General features: G+C 37.8%; 1 protein-coding gene across 2 annotated transcripts in view; it reads right to left on the bottom strand.

Moving 5' to 3' along the window:
- The window catches only part of SBF2 (SET binding factor 2), a 238717-nt gene that overhangs the window by 128698 nt on the left and 87880 nt on the right, over positions 1-22139 (bottom strand). For both annotated transcript variants that reach the window (XM_083724282.1, XM_083724283.1), the window contains one exon: positions 5226-5363. In XM_083724282.1, coding sequence (XP_083580408.1) covers positions 5226-5363 — 138 coding nt within the window. The remainder of the gene's footprint in view (positions 1-5225; positions 5364-22139) is intronic.

The raw sequence follows: 22139 nt of genomic DNA, 5'->3' as shown, positions 1-22139 counted from the left end.
GAGACATGTGGAAGCCAGACACATTTAATCCAATTAATCTAGGATACATACAATCAGTAAACAAATGTGAATCACTTATGTCATAAAGTGAGCAAACCCAAAATAGAACTTTCCCACATGTTTAGAGCAGACACAGACACATGAAAATATTTTTAAAATACCTTGTTAATCCATTTTTTAAATCTCAATAAACGAACCTGAAGTGTTCCCACAACCACAAATGTACATTAAAACCGTCCGTCCTGCTTCAAACTATTTTTTTATGAGAGACAAAAAACCCAACAAAAAACCCAGCAACTTCTACTTTGAATCCAAAAAAGTTGGATTACTCCATTTGTTATGGGTGTTTTGTTTGGAGCTCAAACACTTCAGCTCAAATTCCTACTTGGTTGGCCAAGTTGGATGGTCTGGTTGACCTTAAACAAATTGAAATTTCTCTGAGATTATGCTTCATTTTAATGTTCTCTTTAGATTATGGTATGTGGGTAAGTACACATGTAGGTTCTGCCTCTCTCCTGCAGGCAACAACTATTCCTGAAATTCCCAAACTGAAACCAAGCCCAATGTCATGTAAAAGTGAATTTGTTGTTGTTTAGTCGTTTAGTTGTGTCCGACTCTTTGTGACCCCATGGACCAGAGCTAGTGAATAGAATGGTATAAAGCCCTTACTTGGAAATGCCATTTCTCTAGGATGCGGGGAGACTAATTTGTCACTGAGAATTAAAGTATATGTGTCAAGGAACTGCCATCAGCTTAGAGGCGAGAGGTGGAAGGGCAGTTGGGTTACAGGTAACCTCTGAAGAGAAGATCGTGCGAAGCAGCTCTTCCTCTGGTGAGGAGGGAAGCCCCGCCACCAGTGGGGAAGGGATGCAGGGATCGGAAGATGTTAGAGAGAGCCGCAACACCAAGCTTGAGCAAAGCAGGGGGGAGGCAAGTCCCCCTTTGCCAGCACCCTCTCTGCGCAGTCGGTTTACGTGCAGAGAGGGAACGAGAAGGATGGAGGTCAAAAGACTGTTATGCTGGGGAAAGTTTAAGGACGCCCACTTTCAGATTCTGCTAGCGATTGATCGGACATGGACTTGAGACGCTCTGCACTGTAAATGTTTTTGTACAGATAATAAAGCCTGGAAAAGACCGGTGAGATTCTTGCCTGTTCACTCTTGAGCAACCACACAGGCACATAACAATATGGAAATGTTGTTTCAGTTTACTGAAACACAGTTTACAAAGACAGAACAAAATAAATTAGAGAGAGAAAAGAATCAGACTGCTTTAATATGACCTTGTTGGCAAGCGTAGCGGCCAGTTTGAAATTTTGTAAAAGTTGTATGGCTACATTATTACAAGCTGCATCATAAAAGCAGATATATAATGAGATATAATGTGAAAAAATTGTCTGTAGTGTCAAAAATCTGTTATTTTTATAAAGGCTATTCAAAAGGTTTATGAAAATCTGAAATCTAATCAGGATATTAATCTACACCAAGACTACAGGCAGTGCATGTAACTAAAGGGTATGCTACATTTACATAAGGCCATCTTAAGAGGAATTTGGAGAGTAGGGTTTTATCAAGGGTAAAGCTAAAAAATGTCTAAGAAAACCTGTGAAATTGTTTTGGTTACTTTTTACCAACATTGCTGTGAACCTCTATGTCCATGTTTGCTATTCCTGACACACCTGCCCACTATTGCAACAACATAGCTGGAAGAATCAGACATATTCTATGCACCTATGATTAAAAAATGCAGGAGTATTTAAGAAGCCTAAAATAGATAGGGCAATGCCTTTAACATTAACAACTCCTCAGGGCCACCGACAAACAGTTATAAACCCTTAGCCTCTTTGTTATGCTCCGAATAAATTCATGCACTTCCTCCAGACCACAGAAACTCTAGAACAATTTTAAAATATTAGTTCTGGAATCTGAATAAAAGAACTTCTAACCACACTCATGAAGAACAAACAAAAGCAGACAATTTAAGATTTAACTGTGTATACAGCATTTTCATTTGAATTGCTTTTAAAAGCATTGCACGTGATGCATCAATGGATTTGCATTTTATATCAGCCGCTAAATTCTTCTAGGTGTCTTTTACTACAGAAAGCAGCCAAACCTTCCAATGAAGTGTATTATACAGACCAAAATATGTGGAAATAACACCTTATATGTTTTGCTTTCTACTGCCAGAACTTAGTAGCCTTAGTTTTAATATAAAACTTTGCTACTTTACATCTCTTACATTAGAAGGCTTGGTCACATTGGGCTGTTTTCAATATTTTCACACTATGAATGGAAGGAGCTTTAATTTCATTCTTCATGGAGAAAGAATTCTGTTAACAGAAGGAGGTTCCAGTCTCAGTAACAGCAGCAGAAAGCTGTGGCAGCACACTAACAGCAAAGCATACTACAGAAGTAGTCAACTTTTAAATCCAGTATGTATTTTGATATTTGCTACCTACAAGGGAAGAGCATGCATACATGGTCTATGTTTTCTGTGAGCTCCTGCTTGCCTTCTTCTGGTGACTACTGATCTAATTTTGAGACCTTAGATGCATGTATTCTGTTCTTGGTGTTATAAAAAGATAATACTGAAATTCTATTCATAGTTACACCGATGTAAGTCTCACTGAGTTCAATGGGGCTCACTTTATGAATATGATTCCTATTCAAACATGCTTATCTTCGGGGAGGTGGTGGCTTCTTGTGCTTTCAGACCATGCTCTGGGAGCTTCTGGGTAGTTAAGTACAATATTGGTCTCCAAACCATTTATACTTTTGAGCGTATAATCCTGTGTATGCTTACCTGGGATTATGAAAATACCACTAAATAAGAGTTGGCCAACTTTCTGTGAACATGCAAAGGATTGTTCTGTAAACCTCACTAAAATCTATCAGAGTTTGTGCTTCATTTTAATGTTCTCTTTAGATTATGTGGTTAAGTACATATGTAGGCTTTGCCTCTCCCCTGCAGGCAACAATTCCTGAAATTCCCAAACTGAAAGGAAGCCCAATGTCATGTAATGGTGAATAGCATGGTACAAAGCCCTTCCTTGGAACTGCCATTTCGGGGGGGGGGGGGGGACTAATTTGTCACTGAGAATTGAAGTATATGGAAATGTAAAGCAGAAACACAGTTTACAAAGACATAACAAAATAATTAAAGAGATAAAAAGAAAGAATCAGACTGCTTTAATATGACATTATCTAATATGAGATTATTACAAACTGCATTATGGATCAAAACATAGCTATCTGAAGCATCAGCTTCACTCAGATCACCCTGCCTGCACGCCAAGATCAACCACGTAGAGGCCTTCCTCATATGCTTATATTTGAGCACTGGGCCTTTTAAGCTGTGCTTCCACATCTCAGGAATGCAGAGCTGGTTCATCAAGCATCATCCCTACACACTTGCAAGACATTTTTTAAAAACACATCTGTTTTTTTAAAAAAACAATACTTGACTGTTGCTTGAAATCAGGCTTTGTTCTGTGGGGTTGCCAATGTACTTTGTCATTATTTAGTTTTGGGTTAGCTGGACATTTTCCTTTTAATTTAGTTAGCTTTAATTAAGTGTATTTAATGTGGGTGTGTTATATTTTGATTCATACACCATCTTTGGAAGACATTGGCCTGTAAATGTTGCATTAAAATATTTCATGTAAAGTAACCGTGTTTATTTTTTGGGATTTTGCATTTTTCCAATTTCAGTGATGTAGCTCTTGGTTCAACATCCATAAAAATGCATCTGAAATTACTTATTTTGAGAGAAAATGCATTTAAAAATACATATTTTGTACAAAATGCATAGATAAATGTGAACTTGCATTTTTTTTTAATTCACAGATTCCTGCAGAAATAGGACTTAGGGATGAACAGAGTTGAAAATGACTCAGACCAAACATACACTTATCTCTATTAAAATATTACTCCAAACCATTTAATAATTTTTGCTAACAAAACTAGCAACAACCATTAACTTGTTGTAGCTCACTATCATGTTCAATACTGGAAGGACCTTAGCCTTAGCCAAAAAGCAAGTTGGAAAGAAGCAGTTTCAAACATTTTATAATAAATTTCACAATTAAGTGTTGCGATATCTTGGTCCCTAGATTCTCTCTACAAAGGATTCCAAATAATGTGTCATAGAGAAATCATTTAAAATTTCCAATTTGGGTAAATTACTTCAGCAAGCATTTTAAACTGTCCAGAAATTAGTAATACACATGTTTTAAAGGGGAACTGCCAAGAAGGTTACACCCAAAATCTAACCTAACTTTTCTATTTTTAGGAATGTATTCACAGATCTAAACATGGGGTGGGAGTTAAGCATTTTAAATCTAAATGATTAAACAAACATGCAAACAGTAAGAAAGTACATGTTCTAATTATGCAAATATGTGTACATGAATAACATGCAAACCCTTAAAATTGATATTTCTATATCAATGGCAGTATATTAGCATAGACCATCATTCCATAATGGTTTGTACTATATTGCTTTGTACTGTATTGTGTTAATGCTATATAATACATGTATAATAATAAAATTGTTATGTTTTATTCTATTCCAATACACAGACATCCAGCAGAGGGAGTAATGTGTTTTTAAAATCATCCTAGAACTAAGAACCTGTGTTAAAGCACAAATAAGAGACCAAATAAAAATACCATGTTGAACTGCTTTCTATAAATATACAAATTACATGGAACAGAAACTAGGCTTTTGGGGGCAAGGGGGAAGAAGCAACAAAGAGGTTTCAAATAAGCATCCCTTTAAATCCTACCAGTAAGACTCAAGGGAAAGACGTTGAACATAGAATTATAGCGTTGGAAGGGACCCAAGGGTCATCTAGTCCAACCCCCTGCAAGGCAATAATCTTAGCTAAAGCATCCATGACAGATGGCCATCCAACCTCTTCTTAAAAGCCTCCATGGATTCCTTCCACAACCTCCAGAGAGAAACCATTCCACTGGTTAATGAGCCAAATGTAAATTGGAAGACAGTTAAGTACACCAAAATTATTAAATAATATTTGAGTTTGCATAAACATTTGTTTTAATTCAGATCCCCAGTTATTATGGGCCAGGCAACTGAAGCTGTAGATGAAATGTGCATGAATGAAGTATATTAAGAGCTGGATATGTGACTGAAGAACTTTAGAAATGAGTTCCTAGGTTTGTGTGCATGGTGCTGTGTGAATGATTCAATAAGATATTTACCTGAAGATTGATCTCTGCTTCATAGAAAGTCAGGCAAGAGCAATAATGCCGTTCAGAGTTTATATCTGTGAGCACCACCACAAAGAACGTAGGCTGCTTCCTCTCTCTGGACAGATGCCATCCTCCAGGCTGACAAAACTATGATCAAAGAAAGCACAAGTATAGTTTTAACCCACGGGCCAACTACATTGATTAAAAATAATAATTTATAAAGTGTAAAACTATGATAAATACAAATACTTATAATGGACAGTGTTTTTTTATTTTATTTTATTGCAGAACTACTTGACAGTTCACAAACTCGGAACACTTGGAAACATTTCTAGTATGGGATATTTTGTTCTTACAATATTGACAGCTGCAGAAATAACTTATCTAAATTATACACACAAACACTTCCAAAACTGTGGCATTTCTTGTAATACCCAGAATTTTCAGTTGTAGTGTTGCTCTTCAGAAATCAATGTCTCACCAAAAGAAAGAGTAGTGCTTTTTGGCTACTCCATTATTATTTGCCTAGAACTACACACACACATCTTGAGTTCCTCAGGGTCTGCTCCCCAGAATCCAAACCTGGTGCCAGACTTTTGCAGTAACTCTGGGCTAAAGAAAACAAAAACTATTCTACTGTACCTTATCTTTGCAACATCTAAATTAAAGTTTCTGTACTCAAGGCTACAAAGTATCAGGCTGCAAAATAGAATAAATCGCAGAACGCAAGTAGCAGAAATGCTGCTAATTAATGGAAACTGGAATTCAGTGCTATTTTTGTACTAATCAGATTCCAATCAGTATTTCAGTAATGAGGCTAATTTCATCTAACAAAACATATATAAATAGCTTATTTTGTACAGAAGCCCATTAACATATCCAAACAGCTTTCTAACACTATTTTCCATTCTATTACATATTTGACTCAAAATCAGAGATTATTCAGCACAAGGATCTGTGCAGACTAATCCAGATAACATGACACTTGCATAACAAGATCTAATTTGGTTTCTCACAACAGGTCCCAAGAAGTGGTGGTACAGTGTATTTGTAACATTTAATTTGTTAAGCCAGTAGGTATTTTAATCACTGCTTTATGAGATTTTTGTCTTTACAAAAAAAGAAGTCAAACCTTATTTCCTCCATAAACCTTTAGGAGACTCCCTTGTTCAATGAACTTCAAGTATCTCTCTGGATTATTTCATAATCCATATTTCAAAAAACAAAAATAAAATAATACAGAATTACAACATTGTGATAAACAATCTGATATGTCTAGGCAAAAGAATGAATTTCTCAGTGAATGTAGAAGGCTACTGAAAAAGGTATTTAAATATTAAAGGAGGATCTTTTTATGATCTGTTGGGAATATTCAACACAATATGTTTCAATAACTGACCTTACTCAAGGCACTCAATTGTGCATTAACTGAACAGATAAGAGCTGGCCGCAATTCCTAAAATGAGTGCATATTTATGTATATTTTGTAAAGACAAGCATTAATGTTTCTGTTCCTCTAGTGAAGCTATCTCAAGAGACTCATGGGACTAATTTAAAATGAGGTATAAATTATTAAATAAGTTCTATGTCATAAGTTTTCCTGAGGCTGTGAGGTGGTGATGTCACTCATTGTCATGACTCAGCTTACTGTATAATAAAAATGCAAGATTTGTAGTACCGCATCAGAATCCTGAATGTGCATGAAGTCAGGGTGGGGTTGTTGAGCATAAGAGAAGGCAAGTTGCACAAAAGCAGTGGCTGTGGCATGGAGCTAGAACGGAAGGACACTGAATGTAGAAAGTAGTGGGAGAGTTCTCAATAGATGTGAGGAGCTCAGGAAAGGAATGTCAAGAGTGAGGAATTGACTCTTTGTTGTCAAAAGGTTAGGGAAAGGTATGTCCATCTGTCCTACATCTCTCAGCTACTCCTAGGTGCGCACCCGATGAGAAGTCCAGCCCCCCAACTTGGTTCATGTATCGCCCTCTACCCGAGCTGTAAACAAGCAGGCAAAGACTCTGGAGTTTCTGCTCCTCCCACTTCAAACCTCTTCTGGTTGTTGTCGCTTTTTTTTGAGACAATAGAACAGGAGAGATGGGGACAGGAGGAGGAGGTAGGGAAGCCCTTGATTCTCCACCAGCCTGACCTATCTCTCTCTCCTCCTGAACCTGTTCTTCACTTTCCAGTCCTGCAGCTTCTCCTGACTAGTCTCCTGGCTGTTACAGGCTCCCCCAGATCAATGATCACTTCTTCCAACCCACCGTCTCCCAATGGCCACCAGTATCCAGCCACCACTACTCAGTGCCCAGCCTGTCCCTGACAATAGACTAGGAACAAGGGTTGCTTTTAAAAAGGTACAGCACAGTAATCTTAGAATGGGGTTGTCCGTGGTAAATAAATGTTTCAGCTAAGGATGGATTTTAATTTAAAGTTGTCAATTTAACTAACAAAGCTTGCGAACCAGCCAATCCTAGTGACCAAATCTCCAAATTAGTACATCAAGCATCTATGTATTCCTGGTGGCTGCACTACATTCATGGATATTCTTTCTTCTGGAGATTTGCCAAAAGTGCATACCCAGGAGCCATCTGGAAATATTGTAAGACCTTTGAATTTAAAATGGCTTTTGGTGGTTAGCTAAAAACAAATTTAGGATTGATACTTGTGCTTTATATATGGTTGTCATTTTCACATATATAATAATAATATATTTTATTCTACAGTGTTACCTACTTTAAGCATTTAGATTAAAGTATGCTAAAGCAGATATTCTGTATATAAATTTAGTACATTGAAGGGCTGAGCAAAATTGTGATTGAAGTTTTATAATGTATGGCAGCAAAAGGAATTATTCTTTGAATATATTTTATGTTTTCGAAGTGCCTTCAGGAACCATCATAAAATGACATTAAGGTCATACATGGAAGCCATGTTGTGAGAACATTTAATACTTGTGAAATGATATACCAGCTTGGATATACTTAACAATCCAGAACTTTCTGCTCACGCATTAATCAGCTCTTTCAAAATGTTCAGTATGGTTTGATCAAACACAATGGCTATGACAGATTTTTTGTTTCATACATATCAAAAACTATCCTATTGTGTATATAAAAGCACAGCTTTCTGTTTCTACAATTTATTTTAAAAAGCCAGCAGTTGCCAGATTGTTGACAATGAAATATTATTTAAGTTATTATATAACATGTTATGGTATATTTGTACATGCAGCATATTAGTAATGTAGTTATATTCCGCCTAATGCATTACAGAGTTATAAGTTTCAGTAAAGAAGATAGATGACATATATTTCCCTATGGGTCAATTTGATTTATCCCTAAAAGTTATAAACTATTCCCTGAAGCATAAAAATATTCTGTTTCAGATATCATCTGAGACAGAGGAAAGGGAAGGGAATAAAGTTACATTGTGTGGATGCCAGACTGATACTGAAAGTTTTCTTATCAATTATATATCAAAACAATTTGTATTTGAGACTGCCAAGAAAAAAATACCAATACTGAAATAATCTATCGTCATACTGAAGATGTAAAGGATGCCTGCAGTATGGTGTATATATATATAGAATTACAAACAATACAGACAGACTAGCTTTATCTGAAGCCAAAATCCAGATAGACAAATTAAGAATACAGTACAGTTGGAATTTGGGAAGGGATCTGCATGAGGAGAATGCTATTGTGTTGCTTTTTCACAGTAAAATATGTGCCCAAAGTGGCTCACAATAAACGAAGTATGTAATATTTCAAAAACAAATTGCTGCAAAAATAATCTTCATTACTCATTCTGACCCAAAAGGCCAGTTATAGGATTAAATACAGTTCAAAGTGGATGGGTCTTCTTACCAGGCTCAATGGCTCATAGCACTTGCAGTAAGCCAAAGGGTTTGCAGAAAAAATGGGTTTGGGGGAAATATCTGAATGAACTGCAGTAGACTAGCTAGCCCAGCTTCCTCAACCTCGGCCTTCCAGATGTTTTGAGACTACAGTTCCCAGCATCCCTGAACACTAGTCCTGCTAGCTAGGGATCATGGGAGTTGTAGGCCAAAAACAGCTGGAGGGCCAAGGTTGAGGAAGCCTGAGCTAGCCAGATGGGGTTCGTCTGTTCCGCTCACTCAAGCTTGTCTACTGCGATAATTATTAGCACAACTACTTTGGAAAAAGAGAGGTCAGTGTGCTACAGCTGCCAATGAGGCCAGAACAGTCAGCAATAGAAGAGAGGAGAGAAATTATCTGAATACTCTTCTATAGGCTGTGGTTGAGCTCACCTACTGGGCATCATCCTTTTATCTCATTGAGTTCGGCCCTTCACTGGCTAAGTTCCATTTGCTAGCCTCACCCAGGAAGCATAATTTTGTGTTTCAGGCGAATAGTATCAAAAAATGACATCATGAAAATAATTTACTTTCATTTATTTCTCTACTCTTCAAATTAAGAACTCGCTCAAGAAGTTTCAGAAGAGAAGAGAATGCTAGATACAAACACTCAAAGCTCAGAATCGATAACAAACAAAAAGCTAAGATCATCATACTCCAGATTCAACAACATGCAAAGTAACTTCAGTGTCTCCTCAGACACCAATAATTTGTAACTGAGGAGCATGTAAGAAATACATCCTGATAATTTTAGCCCCAAAATGTTGGCACTTGGGAATAGCTGAGTGTTCCATCCTATGTTTACAACTAGAGAAAAAAATGGCTGATGTGGTCAATACATGTAGATATCTATCCTTAGAATATTCTTTTCAGTCAATTTATCATCTTCTATAATTAGTCATACTGTCTTCACTCATGAAACATCTATGGAAGAACAGTGAAGTAAAAGGAGTGGAGATAGTCTTCTCCAGTGTGTAAATGCCTTATATGGGAAGCTTATCACAATCTTCTCATTTTCCTCCAGTTACAAGTCCCCTCGCAACTTCGTAATGTAGTACTGGTATATTATACAAAAGGCAACCTAAGGCATTATTTAGCACAATGAGTATGCATAATTAAAGACAGATTATTATGTGTTCTAGTAATCTGGATTATAGAAACAAGAAAACATGTACTTTACTCTCTTTTCTCTGTGCATTTAGTGAGCTACAACTAATTAACAAGTAATTTAGTTGCTTGATTTCATGGTATTCTGTTCTTGGGCTATGAAGAAATGGCCTGTTAACATTTACTGCTTTTTTGTTTTCCAATGTGTAACTATTCTTGACTGTAATTACTGTAATGTGAGATTTGGAGAAACAAAAAAGGAGCACACTTGTTTATGCAATCTCCATCACATTTTTCAATAGACTGGCAAATTTAACATCATGCTGGAAGACTGTGAGAAATTCATTATCATTTTCTAAGACAAGTCAAAACCGATGCCCAGAATACTGGAGTGTTGAGTCATAAAATAGTGATCTAAATGTAAAATTTAACAGTTTACAGCCTGGCTTGTTTGGGTAAACCAGTGTACCTGAAACTAATATTAAATATATGCATGAGTGTTTATGTGCTTTCGCAAAGGAGACCAGTGCTGGAATAATTGTTTTTTAAAAAATTATTTATAATTATCACTTCTGCTACCCATTCCGCTTCAGCTTCCAGATATATGCCTCCCAAAATGGAAACACTTAAAGAGAAACCCTGGTCCAGTTGGCCACTTCAGTCAACACACAGATGGTTGTAATGGTGGCTATGTAGAGAAGGGCAATATGCATATATAGGACCCTGTGCTGCTGAGGGTCCCCCAAATAAATACTCTTGTTTTCTCCTACTCCCTGATTAAAGTCAGTAGAGGCTGGCCTATTATGGCAATTAAGGGTTATCCCTACCAACCAAAAAGTCAAGCAAGTTTAACTCCTCCCCACCCCTCCAAAAATACTCAACGCCACACTCTTTCCTGTCCCATTCCATCATCCATTTGAATTTCTATGGACAATCAGTTCTCTGCACCTCAGCTAATATCAGTCCAAAAGTATTGCTATGGTGAAGAGGTCCTATCCATATGTTTCTAGGCATAAAAACAATGGGATAGTAAATCTGCTTGTTTGTTTTTGAAAATAAAAATTTGGGGTTTTTTGTAGCATACCTGGAAGAACACATCCTGCGATATGCACAAGCATCGCAGAACAACAATAAACAGAAACTCCTTCAACATCTGAGACACCCTTGTTTACGCTGTGTAAGCGTAATCCCCTTGAAATGTCAACAAAAATCACACTAATTATAATGAAATTAACATATACCTTAGGGACATGTCTTCTGTTTTCTGATGTGTTTGTGGAAGTAATAAAGTTCCAAATTCTCCCACAAAAGTATCATTTTTGTTTAATTCATCTTGCCAGCCTTAATTTATATGCTAGTTTTTCAGTAAGTGCCATTCCCTCTTTTACCAATATGTTAAATTAGCTCCTTTAATATCTTTCCCAAAGGTGGCTATGATCATATGTGCTGTCACCAGTAGGTAACCTATTATTGTAGTTTTGTCAGTCAAGTTTTCAGAATAATTACTGCAAGGCAATACATTTATTTCATTCTGGTACAGGACTGTATACCAAGCCATTCTATGGAGTTAAATGGCCTAAGGATCTATTGTGTTAATCCTAAACAAAATCATCTATCCAGAAACAAAAGCAATGTTATTAAAATGAATGGTTCTAAAAGCCTGAAAACAAACAATTAGACAAAGAGATTTGGCTTCTTCTGTGCATGTTGCAGGTAAATTAGTTAAATATTTTTGTACCAGGAAACACAGGTTGTCCTAAACCCTATGACATTTTAATAACTGAAAATAACTCTGCAAGCTAACTTGCAGAGGATAAAAAACAGATTTCACTGAGAATCTGGAAAATACACTGCCTAATATGTAGAGGGTTATGAGAACCAAAAGACTCCTGCCCAGTACTGATCTGTGTTATGAACTTCTGTCTTCCTTTGACATGTATATATTCGATGGGTAACATGTGCAGTTTTTATGTTAGTAACTGAATGCCAAATGCTGCAGCTTATCTCTCTAGACATTGGCTTTAAGTATTAAGCAAAAGATGGAGAACCTGTGGCTTTACAGATATTGTTGGATTGTAATTCCCATCAGTCCCAGAGAGGTGGGCCAATGGTCAGGAAAGATTAGTGTTTTACTTCATCAACATTTGGAGGGCCACAGGTCTGTATCCCCTGTATTAAACTGTTTTAATACACAAGCAAAAGGACTATCCACAGAGTATGTCAAACATTAGGGTAATACTAAGTCTCTTGGAGACATTTTTATGTTGACAAGCCTATTAAATTCTTTTCTTTTTTAGATGAACCAGTCATTCTTCTGAATATTTGGTATTGTTTTATTATATTGTTCTATGATGTGAACAGCCTTGCTATTTTATGTTAGTGTGTGGTATATAAACACTTTTATTGGGGGGGGGAGATTTTGCATTGATTAAAATGAGGTGAAGTGTAACAAAAGCAATGAACAGAAGACCTTAAAGTGTGATATACCAATAATTCCACAACACTATCTTGCGGGGGAATTTTGATCTGCTGTTCTCCACATTAAATAGTTTTCATTTCTCCTAATGCCAGAAGCCATTGTTTCAATATTTACTTCCTTCTGCCAGCTCAAACTTGCAGACTCAGTTGGTAAGGCATTATGTTGGTAATATTTACACAAAAGACCACAATAATTTACCTATTCATTCAATTTGCATCACATTTTTTCACAAGACTGTTTGCAGATGTACCTATAAAGGAGAACATGCACATATAAGGACCTTAATTGCACTGAACAAAAGTCAGTGTGGTCCAGCGGGCAGAGACAGACATATATGGAAAACATGAGAAGGTAAAGGGTTCCGATCCTGGGACATACCTGTGCACTAGTAGAATAATGCCTGCAGAATGTTGTCTAAAGAAGTTCTGCTAGAGCTCTACCAATTGCTAGATTCCTGCTTTTGCCTTCAAACCTTCCTCAGACTGTACCAAAGAGTAACACACCCACACCCACACCCCCCATGTGTCTGCTCACATGACAAATCAACAGCAGCAGTCTGAAAAGAATGCAGTGAGCAGTCAAGCAAAATGGATGTGAGGGTGAAAGGCCATTAAAACATGTTTTGTTAGTTTTATAGATGAGGATCAGAAGAAAGACTGCTGGGCAGTAGATACTGCTTTCAGCAGGCAAGCAAGCAAACAAGAAAAGAGGAAAAGCTAGAAGGCCAAGAAAGCTGGAGTGTGAAGGTGAAGGTAAAGGACAGGGCGGTCCAACATGTGACCCTCAATGCCTTTTTGGCAGCCCTTGAAATAATTTGAATGCCCCCTCCCAGCTTGGTCGGCCCTTGTGCTGCCTTCTCAAAGCTGAATAAGCGAAGTGCTTGGCTTTGGGAAGGAGGTGTGAGGACTGTGACAGAGTTCTAGAATCCTTCCCACTCCTTCCCAAAGTCTAGTCAGTGCTTTCCCATCTTTGGGATGGAGATGGAAGGGCTCTAGGACTCTGTTAGAGCCCTGTGCCTCCTTGTCAAAGCCCGGTCCTCAGTCAGCTTTGGGAAGTCAGCACAAGTGATGGAGGGCCCTTTCACTTCCTTCCCCTCTCCTGCACAATAAGGCAGTGTGCGGCCAACAGGTTCTGTGTCAAGGTACTCTTACAGCCCACTCGGTATGAAAAGTTGGACTGTCCTGGCACATAGGATTGTACCCTGTTCTGTTAGAGAGCAGCAGTTAAGTAAGTCTTTCTTTGTTTTTCTTACCTTGCCTATTCTCCAGTAGGCACTACAGTAGCTCCGAATCCAAAAAGGCTTACTGGATTTTAAAGCCCAGAGGCAGCCACCCCACACCCAAGTGGGGGCTTCCAGTGGTGCCTCTGGGCAGATGCCATAGTCTCTGAATTTGGATTTATTTATTTATTTATTTATTTAAATTAAGTCTCCTATAAAGAAAAGGGTTAAATGTGCAGATACCTTCTAAGCTATTTCTGTTAAATGAGAGTGGTCTGGCTCCCTTGTATATTTTCCAGGTACTGAGGAAAGTTCCCTGGTGATCTCCAAAATCAGGACAAGCAGGACATATGCTTATCTTGGGGAGTCAGCTAAGGTTGTTGGGGTGGTTGTCTAATTTTGTATTATGCCTCGCTCCCCATAGCAATCCTTTTGTTATATACCTCATACCCACCATGGCAGCAATTTTGTGGCTGGTGCTCCCAAAACTCTGAAAATTTGAAATGTGCCCACTAGTCCAAAATGGCTGCCAACCCCTAATAATAACCCTTGCCTGCTCCTTTCTACAGAGAACCTCTGTTTATTATTTTAATCTTGCTGTGTTAAGGGCAGCACCAGCTGAAGAACCAATGAAGGCTATTGCCACTGGGAAGGTGGGAGCACAAGTGAGTCACACAGAGTTGGCTACCTTTATATGAACTGGCAGGTTCTGGCCCTTCCCCATTAGCCAAATCTTGAGTGATATATTTTGCTATATTTTGGTTCTCACCAATGGAAATAAGTCCCACATCCACATGCTGCCTGACTTTGAGTAAGCCACCATTTTCAATTCAACTTTCACACCTATAAATAGGAATAGTGACTTATCTTACATAGTTGCTCTAAGGATGAACATAAGATTATTGGCCTTTTGCAAATTCAGTATCATATTGGCAGCAGTATTAGGTATAGCAACTGGCACTCCTGTAGGATATATCCTGCTTTAGTGCCTGAATAAACTGCCTTTGTTTTCAGTAGACAAAAGTGTTTGTTTTCAACACTGTCATTTATAATGTTTTATAACACCACCTCACCACCTTCTAAGCCATCTCTTTGATGAGGTGCAGCCAAGTATGTAATGGAACAAAACACAGTCCAGTATCTGTAACTGTGTTTCCACTGTATCTATAATGATTAAAGAGATAAAAGTAGTGACACAAATATCTATTGGGAGAAAGCTTTTTATTACCTATGATTCCTACTTAATAGATTTTTGAGGGGGTTACCTAATTAATCAACATTTAAATAAGTACACTGAGCAGGACATTTGGAACAATATTTTGACTGCAAAGTGTATGAACTCAACAACTGAGCTTTCACAGCAGTTTTGAAGAAGTGCACCAAATAACTACACATACCAGAACTGAGTCTCATGCTGGCAAAACTTTACACGAGCTTCCATTTGACACTAATACTCATGGCTCAGAACTACATGAAGTAAAAAAAGAGATTTTATTTCAGCATCTTGGCATAAGTAAGAAAGCTTTTGCCAAAATGATATTACATGTTTGACTACATCATATTGACAGAAAGCATTGTATAAAGATTATTTCCTGCCCCCCTCCACTTATAAAAACATACATGAAGCCAAAAGAAAATGATGCCAAATTCCTACCTGGCTTATGGCATGAGCAGCAAAAATGCAGGTATAATTACTGCTCCTTTTCTACACAGACATAGCATATAGTATTTTTTTAAAGTTGCACAGCATTCTCACACCATACATCTATGGAAATGCAGACATTTACCGTTAATTTTGTAGTTTGTGATGCAGCCCAATATATATTAATCGACTTATTTCATTGAGCTTGGCAGATACGTGGAATTCCATTCCTATTCCCATTGATATTGTATGTCTATACAATTTACTGATATTTCCATTTGTAGCAAAAATCGTCTAGCGTGCAGCTTAAACACCATCACCTCACCACCTGTCCTATTATAGTTCCCCACTTTGTTTTCATTCATTGAGCTTCTGATCTTCTCTACTGTTTTTAGTGGATTTAATTTTTCTGTTTCTATTTTTAATTGGTTACTGTCTTTTTGTAACAACAACAACAATTCACCCTTCATCAAAAGATCTCAGGGCGGTTCGCAAGATAATAATAAACTGCTTGTGGACACATCAAGGTCAAATTGCAAGATTTAAAAATGTGGATGACTAAAATCTCTATCCATGGTAACACTAAACAATCACCTTGACTCCAACTGGACATTCAAACATTTTGAAATACATTATTTCATTGACTACTGAACCTATATTCAGTATTCACTATGTACTAATTTTAGACTGAAACCTGTCTATTCTCTTTCAATTTTCTGTTCATAAATCACAGAAGCATAAAATTGTAGAATTGGAAGGAACCCCCAAGGGTCATCTAGTCCAACTCCCTGCAATGCAGGAATCTCAACTAAAGCATCCATGACAGATGGCCATTCACACTCTGCTTAAAAACACCCAAGGAAGGAGAGTCCAACACCTTCTGAGGGAGTCTGTTCCACTGTTGAACGACTTTTACCGCCAGAAAGTTCTTCCTGATGTTTAGTTGGAATCTCATTTCTTGTAATTTGAAGCCAATGGTTTTTGTCCTATCTTCCAGGGTAGGAGAAAACAAGTTTGCTCTATCTTCCATGTGACAGCCCTTTAGATATTTCAAATTTCCTGAAACATCTGGATCCAGAAATGCAGCAGCCAAGGAGATCATAACCATAGGGGTAAGGAATTAAAAGTTCACCAGACCCAGCCACTCGTGCTGGTCTCATATGGGCCGAAAGAAAGAGCCAAGGAGGCCACTTACATACAAGGTCCCATAGAAATAAAGGGGTAAGACTGGGCGCAGATCAAAGGCCTGGAGGAACAGCTCCATCTTGCAGGCCCTGTGGAAAGATGTCAAATCCCGCAGGGCCCTGAACTAGCACTTAGAGCACATATGACTGCAACTCTAGCACAAAAGTAAGTTTCCACACTAACATTTCTCTCTCTTCTTCATTCAGCAAATCCTTGTAAAATAAAGACAGATGAATCCAATTCCCTAAACTGATTTGACCATCCAAAAATAAATTCTTATAATGTGCCACACCTAACAACAGCATGTAGCAGGGATGCCATTCTCTGCAGCAATGCTATCAATCCTGCAGTAATTAAGGCTTTTTCAGTCACTGGAGTCAAAAGTAGACATCACACTTGAACTTCGCCTTAGGATTCCTGGTACACAGATGTTTTGTAACAAAAAGTGTTGACAACACATAAGTTCCTACAGAAACCAGAGATGTTGACATTTGGGGAAAACATGCCAGTTACTTATTCGGGTTGAACAATCCAGAACATTAAAAGCAAGACCATTTTAAAGCTTTAATGTCTTTCTAAGTAAAAAATAAAACAAATTCCTCTTAGCTGTCGGGTTCAGCTCCAGCAACTTAAAAAAAAAAAAACTCTTAAACTCTATAGCAAGCTGCCAGGGAATTCCATACATGAAGCCTGTACTATACTTGCTGTAGCCCAAACGCATCAACTGATTCCACAAGGGACAGGCTCTGCTGCCAGAAGTAGGTGGAGCTGTCTGAAATGTGGCTTTATTTCTTTAATAAATAAATTTATAGACTGCTGTGCAGTAACTATTTCCAGGACAGTTCAATGACAAGACAACATCTTCTGCTGGACTAGCACTACAACAGCATAATAACAACTTCAGGTAAGAACTTCCAATTCTTCAAAGTTTATCCTTACAAACTCCACTTTTATGGATCATTCATGAGTATGGAAAGCAAACACAGGGGCGGTTTAAGGTAGCACAACCAGTTTGGCCATACTGAGCACTGCACTGCAAGGGGGCACCACAATAATGCTATAGAATGGAGCATGAAAGGTGGCAGGGGTGCCTAATTTCAGTGACACACAGGGCGCTGCTGAAATTTGAGAGCCCAAAGTCCGCCACTGGCAAACATTAAATAATAGTTCCATAATTGCTTCAAAGACTGTCACCCAAACATACATAGCTTTCTCCTGGTCATAACTTGGTTTAAGATTGCATTTCAGGTAATTTTAGCTAGATCATGCCCAATGCAAGAACTTTTAGAGTTCCACTGGTTCCAGTGTCAGTAATGTAAGTACTTGCTTAACCCAACCACTGAAAATCAATTGGACTTGACATGTTAATATGGACAGGCTGAATATGAAGGAAAATAAAGTTGATAAGATGTAATATGTCTACATGAACGTGAAACAGGGACAATGTTGTACAACTTATCCTTGGTTTCCTCCCCTCTGCCCCCTGTAGAGTAACTTTTGCTTACAAATGACAGCTCTGGCAAAAAGAGAGTTGCTATGGGCTCCTGAAGAATAGTCAAGGAGGCTGCAAAAGTCTTGTAGACAGCAACTTCTACAAGCTTATCACATACCCCTGCAGAGGCTGTTTATAACAGAAGTAAAAACTGCAGACTTGGAGGGGGGCTGCAACTATCTACCAGTGGTGTTTTGAGTTTATCCATGGCCATGCTGTTCCCAGCTGCTGGCATTCTTCCTCTCTCTCTCTCTCTCTCTCTCTCTCTCTCTCTCGCACACACACACACACACTTGACATACTTTAAGATTATACTACTGACACAAAATATAGTCGTACTTTTCATAGGAAAAAATCTCAACACACTTCACAGTCTCTTAAAAAAGAAAGAGGACCTTCAAAGAATTGTGTGTGCACATTTCAGTATTCTGGGAATGCAATCTGAAATCCCAAAACACAAGCCTCAAAATATGACATACTTTGAGATTAGAACACATTCAAAAGCTTAGGACACATTAAAAATCCCCTCCAAATTTAGTACATAAAAGACCTTTGAGACACCGATTTGTCCAATGCTTCAGCAGACAATATTTCAAATTCCAGTCAAAATCCTGAAAACCCATAAATGCTTACACTAATCTTGACAATGAATTTGGAATCCGTCCATGAAAGAAATCCACCAACCAGATGTGAATTTGTTCTGGCACATTTATTTTGTGTGTTTTAGAACAAAACAATTTTCTTCCCCAGTTGTCATTGTTTAAAACTCAGGTAAATCCCAATCACAAATCAACAACTGGTTACAATGAAATATTCAGAAGTATTTATTCCTGAATAAAACTCAGTGAAAGTTGATTCCTCAGATGTATAAAAATCTTTTAATAATAATTCAGCTTTTCAAATAAAAATCTAACTATAATAATTTAAAAATGCACTTGGATCACAACTAGTGAAAATCTTAATTATAATATCTGCTGGATGTACGTCCAAGATCAGCATCACTTAATTCTTTTTATACCTACATTTCGGAAACAAAAATTTCTTGCATAACTCTGTTCTAGATCACTGAGCTGTTCTAAGTCATTTATAAGTATATAAAAAAATCAATTATAAAAAACAATAAAACAATTCCATGAAATATTAAAAGCAAAGTTTATAGTAAGCATATACAATAAAACAAGCCCATTAAAAACATAACAATCAAAATATTTAGCAATAAACACAATTAGCCCCATATTAAACAGAGAACATTCAGAGGTAGGGAAAATCAGAGTTTCAAGCCAGCCCTCTGCCACTTTAAATTCACCTGTGAATGAATAGATGTCATAGCAAACTGGCAGAGCACAAGTGCCCAAGTTCAATCCCTGGCATCACCAGTTAGAAAAGGAAATTTCAGGTAACCAATCAACTGGCTTAGAAGGAACAGAGGGCAATTAGTTTATTATTATTATTATTATTATTATTATTATTATTATTATTATTATTATTATTATTATTCCTTGTATTGTTATTTATTTATACCACCCCTTTCCATTTACCAAAGGTCTGCTCAAGGTGGCTAACATCATTCAAAATACAATAAAAGAAAGTAGGTCTTATACTAGCTCAAAATGTCCATCTAATCTTGCACAATCTACTTCAACTGGCAGCAGCTTCCCAGGGACTCAAGCAAAGAGGAATCCTTCTGATCACCTGTACCTGAGAACCCTTTTTAATTGGAGATGGCAGGGATTGGATCTGGGACCTTCTGCAGGCAGAACATGTGCTGAGCTATGGTCTTTCAATTGAGTCCATAGCTGATGGGGCATCTTCATGTATTCATGCAAGTTCTTAGCTGAAGAAAGGCACTTGGCCCACACACGAGTTCAGATCATGGTCAAAACATGCATTCTCCTCCCTGCTATTCAACACTTAAACCTGTTCTTAGGGTCCCCTCAACCCTCCAGAGCAGATTTAGGGGGCTTGGGGGTGAGCAGGGGGAGAGGTGGAAGAGTCCCATTGTGTGAACTGACTCATTTCATGTTGGTAACAACTTAGTTGAATTTGCTTAACAACTTGAGTTATGCCTACAGCACCGAACAAGTCAGTCTGAAATTGGAGAATAGGGATGGGAAGGTTCAATATTCTCACCCAACTGCGAAGGCAAATGTAAAGTGTTGGTTACTGTGAACCTACGGTATTTTGCAAAAGCACTGAATGTTCTAGAGTACTAAAGATGCATCTTATCAGTCATTTAAGGGAAGGATATCTTGCAAATCTAAATACTTATACACAGAGACTTGTGAACAAAATCATTCTTATAAAATCATGTAAATGTTTGGTGTTTTCTGCTGGTTGCTGAATTTATGGCATTGCAATTGTAGTTGCTGAACATATGTACTTGATTATCGGAATTAAGTTGCCTACAGGCTTCAAACTTATAAAGCAAGTAAAAAAAACTATTTAAGAATTTTGGATCTCATTTGCTCACAGGGTATCACAATTATCAACAGTTAGGCAGCTATTGCATGATACGTATACAGTCCATAAAGGTAAAGGTAAAGGTACCCCTGCCCGTACGGGCCAGTCTTGACAGACTCTGGGGTTGTGCGCCCATCTCACTTAAGAGGCCAGGGGCCAGCGCTGTCCGGAGACACTTCCGGGTCACGTGGCCAGCGTGACATCGCTGCTCTGGCGAGCCAGAGCTGCACACGGAAACGCCGTTTACCTTCCCGCTGGTAAGCGGTCCCTATTTATCTACTTGCACCCGGAGGTGCTTTCGAACTGCTAGGTTGGCAGGCGCTGGGACCGAGCAGCGGGAGCGCACCCCGCCGCAGGGATTCGAACCGCCGACCTTTCGATACAGTCCATAACACCATGATTATTAGAAAGTCTAGGTGTGGGGACTTCACTACACCTTCTGCTCAAATTACAATATTTACTTTATAAAAAAAACAGGGCAAGTCACACATACAGCAGAACATGAAAGTTCATCCTTCATACGTTTGAATCGACTTGACTTGATTCAGGAGATTTGTAGTTTTTATTAAGTAGATCTAGTGCAATCATTTGACACACAAATGCTGAATCCCTATAATATTGTTTCATAATTGAAAATGTTAATATTTTTAATAAACAGATTGGCACCTTTTGTTCTTTAAGCAGCTCTTGTGTAAAATATTACAAAGCTCATTTCAATTAATTTTATGAGAGGATGTCTGTCAGGAAATAATGGATTTGGATTTTTTATTTATTTTTAAGAATATACTTTTAAGGCCTTGTATATCAGATACACTACTTTGGAAAAAAAGGACATTATAAAATTTAGCTTTAACAGCTCAGGTGCATCAACACCTCTCTGCAGCTGTTCAAACTCTGTCAAGAGAAAAATACTTCTTATGGAAACGGTTATTAAAATAAATCAAACATGCATTTCTGTAAAGCTTTTATCTTTTCATTAAACCTAAATCATTCCATGCAATCTAACCTAAATCAAATAACCTGCTATCTATTTACATATTCAACCAGCTTCTACACCTGACTATTAAGTGCAACACAGGATTAGGGGAGAAAAATATTTAGGGAATGAACTATGAAATTTTTATAAAGAATTAGAATCTTATCAATTTAAGAAGGATTTCACTAGGCGCTCATCTCTCTACCTTAATCTAGCTGAGTTTAGACAGAGGTTGGTTATATCCAGCGATGAGAACAGGTGGCAGGAGCAGTAATTTTCTCTAGGGGTGGGTGGGTGTTGTCAAGTCATAAAATGTCAACATTAACCACAGTAATGCAACTTCCACCACCTCTCTCTTCAATAATATACTGGTTGCCCATTAACTTCTGCTACATTTAATACTTTGTAAAGGTGTGGGCTAACATTTCCTTCTGCAAGAGAATAAAAGATTACTTCTATACCAAAAGGAAG

Source organism: Podarcis gaigeae (assembly GCF_964106915.1).
Source record: "Podarcis gaigeae genome assembly, chromosome: 1".
Lineage (NCBI taxonomy): Eukaryota > Metazoa > Chordata > Lepidosauria > Squamata > Lacertidae > Podarcis > Podarcis gaigeae.
Note: the sequence above shows the minus strand (reverse complement) of the source record. Positions and strands in the feature narration are given on the sequence as shown.